This window comes from Panicum virgatum, chromosome 8K, assembly GCF_016808335.1.
Source record: "Panicum virgatum strain AP13 chromosome 8K, P.virgatum_v5, whole genome shotgun sequence".
NCBI classification, from domain to species: domain Eukaryota; kingdom Viridiplantae; phylum Streptophyta; class Magnoliopsida; order Poales; family Poaceae; genus Panicum; species Panicum virgatum.
In genome coordinates, this window is record NC_053143.1 from 35,175,229 (window position 1) to 35,182,890 (window position 7,662).

Below are 7,662 nucleotides of genomic sequence, written 5' to 3' on the forward strand. Positions count from 1 at the left end.
GGCCGCGCACCAACAACAGCACCAGGCGGAGGCCAATGGCGAGCAGACTGGCGCCCTAGGTGGCGGCCGGTGGGGGTCATGGGTGAAGGAAGTGGCGGAGCAGGAGGCAGGCGTTGGGATCTCCGTGCGGGCTCGTGCTGTGCTCTGCTTTGCCCTAATGTGGTGTTGGGCTGTTTGGCCTGGGCCGGATGTTTGTTTTTAGGCCACAAATTAAAGGGAGGTTGTGGGCTTCGCTAGGCCACGACTAGGGCCACGGCCCGGGTGGCCCTAGTCGCAGGTCCGCCCCTGGATCCAATCTGCTACGGACAGCACCCCTGCAATGGTGACCGTCAGCACCATGTCTTCCACCACTAGCGCTGCCTCTCCTCTGTCTGGTGGTGCAGATGGCTCCTTCGATGATGCTCTCTTCACCAATCCCTACGTCACCGTCAATGTCAAGGCCCATGTCCCCATGATGCTCGAGCTGCAGTGCTCCGACTACACCAAGTGGTCCTCCTTCTTCCGTGCGATGTGCGGCAAGTTCGGCTTGATGCGGCACATCGACGGCACCGCCCCTCCTCCTCCCACCGACCCACTCTGGCCAGCGTGGGTACAGATAGACTTCTGGGTCCATAGTTGGATCTACGGCTCTGTCTCCGAGGCTGGCCTCGACTTCACCATGGGCAGCGATGACCAGACTGCCCGCGACCTCTGGATGACGATCTCCAAGCACTTCCAGTCCAACAAGGTGCCGCGGGCGATCTACCTGAGTCATGCCACCATGACTCAGGGCGTCCTCTCCATCTCTGACTATGGTCAAGAGATGAAGAAGGCTGCGGATGCCGTATGGGACATTGGCGAACCTGTCTTGGAGTCCACCCTCGTCCTCAATCTGCTTCGAGGGCTCAACCCCCGCTTCATCAACATTGCGTACTACATCACCGGCCTGAATCTCGACTTCACCGGTGCCCTTGACCAACTCGCCATCAAGGAACTGCAGCTTGCCAATGCTGATCAGGTGGCGGCATCCACTGCCCTCATCGCCAGCAGCACCATCTCCTACAGTTCTTCTACTTGCCGTTCCAGCTCCTCCACCTCGGCGCCCCTGCAACAGTCTGGCGGCCACCAGCAGCAGCATCACTGTAAGGGCGAGGGCAAGGGTGGCAGTGGCAGACAGCAGCAGCGTGGCCCCATTCCTGCTAGTCCGTGGGTCTGCTTCAACCCATAGGTGCAGCAGCAGGGCAACCAGGGCGGGGGCAGCTTCCAGGGTGGCGTCCAAGGCTGATCAGGCGCTGGTGGCAGCCAGGGCTGGCACGGGCAGGGCCTCCTTGGTCCTGCGCCCCAGGCCCATGCCTCCTACAGCCCTCAGACCACCTGCACTCCACTGTAGTTCTCCTCGCCATTGCCGTCATGGGATCAGGCCGGCCTGGTGGCTGCCTTGCAGCAGCTCTCGCTGCAGGGCAACCAATGGGTGATGGACAACGGCGCGTCGACACACATGCATCAGTTCGAGGGTATACTCCTTTCCCACTCACATGTTGCTCCTTCATCTATTATAGAAGGCAATGGTGCACATATCCCTATCCTGTCTCGTGGTTCCTCTACCCTTGCCACCAACTCATCTAATTTCATCTTGAACAATGTTCTTATCATCCCTTCCATCGTTCATAACCTTCGCCAGTTTACTCGCAATAATAGTTGTTCAGTCGAATTTGACGCCTTTGGTTTCTTTGTCAAGGACCTCAGGACGGGACGCATGATTCTTCACTGCAATAGTGTTGGCGACCTCTACACCATCCCCCATATCACCTCAGCCACTGCCCATGCCCTAGTTGCAGCATCTTCATCCCTATGGCACCGTCACCTTGGTCACCCTGCTCCAGCCGCCATTACTAGTCTCAGGAAGCATAATTTAATTTCATGTAATAAAGTAGATCGCTCCCTTTGCCATTCTTGTCAGCTTGGCAAACATGCGCGTCTACCCTTTAGTACTTCTCTCAGACATTTTCTCCCTTTGAGATTGTTCACTGTGATGTTTGGACCTCTCCGGTGGCTAGTATTTCTAGTTGTTCTTATTATCTAGTTATGCTGGATGATTTCACACTTTTGCTGGACTTTTCCTCTCAAGCACAAGTCCGAGGTTCATCAGCACATAGTTGACTTTATTCGCTAAATTCGCACTCAGTTCGGCCTTCCTGTTAAATGACTCCCAAGCAGATAATAGGACTGAATTTGTCAACCGCACCATGCACTCTTCGCTTGCTGCGGATGGCACAATTCTTCACCTCTCATGCCCTCACACCTCCCCCCAGAATGGCAAAGCCGAATGTATGCTTCGTACCCTTAACAACTATGTGCGCACCCTCCTCATCCATGCATCCATGCCACCCTCCTACTGGGCTGAAACCCTTGCCGCTGCGACCTACCTACTGAACCGAAGACCCTCCTCTTCCGTTGGTCACGAGGTCCCGTACACGCGACTTTTTAAGTTGCCCCTTCCTATGCGCACTTGCATGTCTTTGGGTGTCTGTGCTCCAGGCATAAGCTCGCTCCTCGCTCGGCTGCCTATGTTTTTCTAGGATATCCCTTGTCTCACAAGGGGTATCGCAGTCTCGACCTCTCCACGCGTAAGATTATCATCTCACATCATGTTGTTTTCGATGAGACCAGCTTCCCTTTCGCTAGAGAGCCTGCCGCTCCCACCGTCTCCTTTGATTTTCTGCTTGATAGTGACTCGGATATTGCACCTTATCTTACTAATCGTGTAGCTAGTGGCGCTTCTCCCTCTGTGGCTGCTCCGTCCTCCATGGACGTCGAGCAACTGCCATCTCCCTCTGGTGGGCGTGGTCAAGTACCCGCACCAGAACCGTCGGCTTCTTCTAGTCCGGGTAGGTGTGGTCTCGTGACCCCGCCAGGATCCGTCCGTGCAGTAGCAACAGCAGCTCCTGCACCTGCCCAGGTTGACCCTCCTAGTAGCTTTGGACAGGTCTACAGTCGTTGACCTGCCCCTGCGCCTGTTCAGCCTGCTTTGCCAGGTCGTTTTGGTTAGGTCAACGTTCGACGACCATAGCAGCTTAATCATCAGCAGCAGCCTGCTGACCCGCCTCGTCGATTTCCATCTCCACCTCCAGTGCGGCGCCCCATACATGGAATTGTGCGAGTGCGGCCTTCTGCTCCTGTGCTGCAACCACTGGCCGACTCGTTTTGTGTGGTGCCCCAGCCGCCCATGCACAGCTCTTCACCACTTCCTGCCTGGCGGCATCTGACTCGTCTTCAGACAGGTACTATTTAGCCCAAGAGCTGCAAGAATTTATCTGCTGCACACCTTGTTGCTTCTCCGATTCCATCTAATTATCAGAGTGCGCTTGCTGATTCTAATTGGCGAGCTGCTATGGCGGATGAATGTCAAGCTCTTATGGATAATGGAACCTGGCGTCTTGTTCCTCGCCCATCAGGGGGCAATGTGGTGACAGGCAAGTAGATTTATAAATATAAGCATCATTCAGATGGCTCTCTTGCTCGCCACAAGGCTCGTTGGATTGTTCGGAGTTTTTCACAGCAGCATGGAGTGGATTATGATGAGACCTTCAGTCCTGTGGTTAAGCCTGCGACTATCAGGATTGTTTTTAGCATTGCAGCTTCTCGTCATTGGCCAATCCATCGGCTTGATGTGAAAAATGCTTTCCTTCATGGACATCTTGATGAGACAGTGTACTGCCGGCAGCCTCCTGGTTTTGTTGATCCAGCACATCCTGATTATGTCTGTCTTTTGCAGAAGAAACTATATGGTCTGAAACAGGCTCCTTGGCGTGGTACCAACGTTTTGCCACATATATCCGATAGTTGGGCTTTATTCCTTCAGACACCTCCTTGTTTGTTTACAAGGATGGCAATCAGCTGGCGTATCTTCTATTATATGTGGATGACATTGTACTCACAGCCACTTCTGATGCCCTGCTTCATTCCATTATTAGTCGACTTCATACTGAGTTTGCTATGATTGATCTTGGTGCTCTTCATCACTTCCTGGGGATTTCAGTTACACGGTCTTTTGAGGGTCTGTTCTTGTCACAACGGCAATATGCTCTGGATCTTTTACAGCATGCTGGCATGAGTGAATGCCACTCCACCACGACACCAGTTGACTGTAAGTCTAAGCTTTCTGCATCAGATGGACCTCCTGTTGCTGATCCTTCTGAGTATCGGAGTATTGCTAGTGCTCTTCAGTACTTGACTCTCACTCAACCTGACCTTGCGTATGCTGTTCAGCAAGTCTGCTAGTTTATGCATGATCCTCGGGAGCCACATCTTGCTCTTGTCAAGCGTATCTTGCGCTATGTCTAGGGGGCCCTATCTTCTGGCCTTCAGATTGGCGTTGGTCCTGTGGAGTCTCTCATGGCGTATTCTGATGCAGAATGGGCTGGTTGTCCTGACTCTCGACGCTCCACTTCTGGCTACTGTGTTTATCTTGGTGACACTCTAGTCTCCTGGTCCTCTAAGCGGCAGATTACTGTCTCCCGCTCCAGTGCCGAGGCTGAATACCGGGCAGTTGCACATGTTGTTGCAGAATGTTGTTGGATACGCCAGTTGCTTCAGGAGCTTCATCTTCCTCTCTCAAAGGCTACAGTCGTCTATTGTGACAATGTCAGCGTAGTTTATGACTACCAATCCAGTTCATCATCGGCGGACGAAGCACATTGAGATTGACATTCATTTTGTTTGCGAGAAGGTTGCTTTGGGCCATGTACGGGTTCTTCGTGTACCTTCTTCACATCAGTTTGCAGACATAATGACAAAGGGCCTCCCTGTACAGTTGTTTACTGAGTTTTGGTCCAGTCTTGGTGTCCGCCTTGCTCCCCCTGCGACTGCGGGCGGGTATTAGATGTATATAGCTGTATTTGACTTGTATAAACCTTGTAACTGACTTACTTGTACTCCAAGCCTATATGGACTATATATACAAAAGGTCACCCCCCCTCAGGGTGTGTGGTGTTTTGCCTATCTCTCCACACTAAGAAATCATCATTTTACAGGTGGGAGGCTAGGCAAATCCCTAGAGTGAAGGTAGCCAAGGTGGATTTGAGTTCAGCTAGAAAGGAGCAAACCCCTTATATGCCAGAAATTCCTGACATACCCAAGTGCTCACCTGATTTGCGCGCATCAAAGCAATGGGAGGATGCATTTCTTACCCATTTTTCTGAGACCAGACTGGTAATCTATCTTGTTTTTTGTTCAAACATTTAGCTTTCCATATAAAAAGTTCCAGCATGCCAAAACACATTAACCCTATGTTTGTGAAATGGTGTTTACTGACTCATTGATATGTTTTGCTATTTTTCTGAGCCTTCAAATATATGCGGTACAAGATTAGTGCAACTACAAACGTATCTGTGTTTCCCTTGTGTTCGTTCAGATTGCAAGAGCAAACTTTTGCTTATATGTAACTTGGCATGATTTGTCTATTTTGTCACATGCATTCCCTTTATTTTTTCATGGCAGAATGAATGGGGATCCTTCAGTCTTTGAATGGAAAGTGTTGGAACAAGATTAACCTGAAAATCTGAATGCATGTGTTACGCTAGCAGTAGGCCTGTTTTGATGTGTTCCTTTCAGGCATTTTGTAACTAAGCAGTGTGCATTTGAATAAGTTATAACTTTTGTCAGCAGAATGTAGTATAAATCTCATCAACCCAACAACTTTAGCACCACTAGTATGTTAAGATGCATGGAACTATCTACTCAACCGCCACCAGAAATTAGATGCATGCAAAAGAGATTAACAACCACATTAGTACGTCGCTCCGTTGCGTGAAATCATTGTTGCCCTTTATAGATTTTATGTCTAGGCATCTGCAGTGCTGTACAACTCCCCTCAAAGGTCTTGGATATCAGTTTTGATGATCTAAACTTGATAATTGTATAATTAGGATTGTTTACCTTTGCATATTCTACATAATTCTCTTCTGTATAACATCAGCTGATTTTATATGTTTACTATTTTCACCAGGTGTTCTCTGAGCATGTCAGCTCTGACAAACCATCTGTATCTGGTGGAATGAAAAACTGCACAAAACCTGGAAGCAGCATGGAACCACAGACTGACCCAACACTGACAATGCTTCGCAACATGGATGCAGTTGCGAGAGCTGCGACGCTAAGGAACTACATAGATATGATCCAGAGTTTTGACTCGCTCTCAAGGAATAACTGCCTGTGGCTCTTTGCACTCTGTGTAGCCGTGGATGCTCCCTTGGATGCAGAGACGTGCCTCCCTAAGGTCCTTGCTGCGCAAGTGCGCAACCATCCTTGCCACAAAGTCGGAGATGGACGACGAGGTTGTAATGCTGAATATACTGATGTCAATATCTGGAAAGTATTTTGGACAGTATGAACATAGATGTGAGTAAAGCTGCATTTGTCTATGAGTTCTATTTGGCACAATAGGTTTGATGCTTTGAACAATTAATTAGAGGAAGAATATCTACGCAAAGCCTTCCCTGACCCTATTGTAATGGCTGATGTAGGAAAATGCATTTGAGAGTTGGCATCTGCAGTGCTGGCCGTATAAGCTTATGGCTTGCAGAATACTTTGTATACGGTACATTTTTTTTCGAGTTCGTGGTAGGGTTAGGTTCTCCCACTTTTGGGTGGACTACAGGATTTACCGTGTACCCGGTAATAAGCTGGACCATAGGTTCGACTGGCAAGCAGGGTAAATAACGCACAAGATGGATTTTTGCCAAATGCCTGCACACAAACACTGTAGTACACTTATTTCGGACTGAAGGAAAAAAGAAAAAAGAAAACATGCATCCCCCAAAGCGGGAGAAGTGGACCAAGAAACACTACTAGAAATTTGGGCTTTTTGCAACGCTGAATAATTGTGGCAATAGGGGCCAAATCGTTGCAATTTTTCTCAATTGCCACCACATGATGGTCGTTGGGAGCCGTGGCAAGTACTTGCGTGGTCTAAACTTTGGGCCACGATTTTTTGGTTTGTTGCAATAAATGTGGTATTTGCTACGTAATGAAATGTTGCATTAGATAGGTTTCGCAATGACGGAAACTATAAAATCTTTTATTACAACGACATATTTTTGTGGCAAAAAATAATTAAAAGAAAAAATTATAAAAGTTGCTACTAGTTTGCTTTGAACCTTGGACCTAAAGAAATAGAGTCCTTTACCACTACACTAGAGCAACTTTTGTTGTATGTTTTGCTAATAATCTAATTTTATCCTCTCTATTAACCACGAGAATGAGTAAAATTTTTTTGCAATAGCTAGAAAACGTGGCAATAGTATTCATATATTGCAACCCTACTTCACTCATGGCAATAATAACATTTTTGTTGCAACCATTTTTTGAAATATTACTACATTAGTTTACCATGGCAAAACAAATACCTTAATGCAACAACATAAGCTAATGTTGCAATAGATGCTAAGCTATCACAACAGAAGTTGAACATATGGCAACGCAAAAAAATTTGTGGCAACACAATAGATATATTACCATGAAATTTCAAATTGTGGCAATATCACCTACTTATTGCAACAATTTATATATTGTTGCAATATTTTTGGTGGCAAAAGCCTATTTTTCTAGTAGTCTTAGTGAATTTGATGTAGAGTCGTAGCTAATGATGATGATCTGCTCTAGAATTTAGGTTTGCTGGCATTT

At 47.9% G+C, this 7,662-nt stretch overlaps 1 protein-coding gene across 1 annotated transcript; it reads left to right on the plus strand.

Moving 5' to 3' along the window:
- The first annotated feature begins 319 nt into the window (after nucleotides 1-319).
- LOC120645662 lies at nucleotides 320-1,207 on the plus strand. Its single transcript, XM_039922428.1, has one exon. The coding sequence runs from the start codon at nucleotides 320-322 to the stop codon at nucleotides 1,205-1,207; it is 888 nt and encodes a 295-aa protein (XP_039778362.1).
- The last annotated feature ends 6,455 nt before the right edge of the window (nucleotides 1,208-7,662 follow it).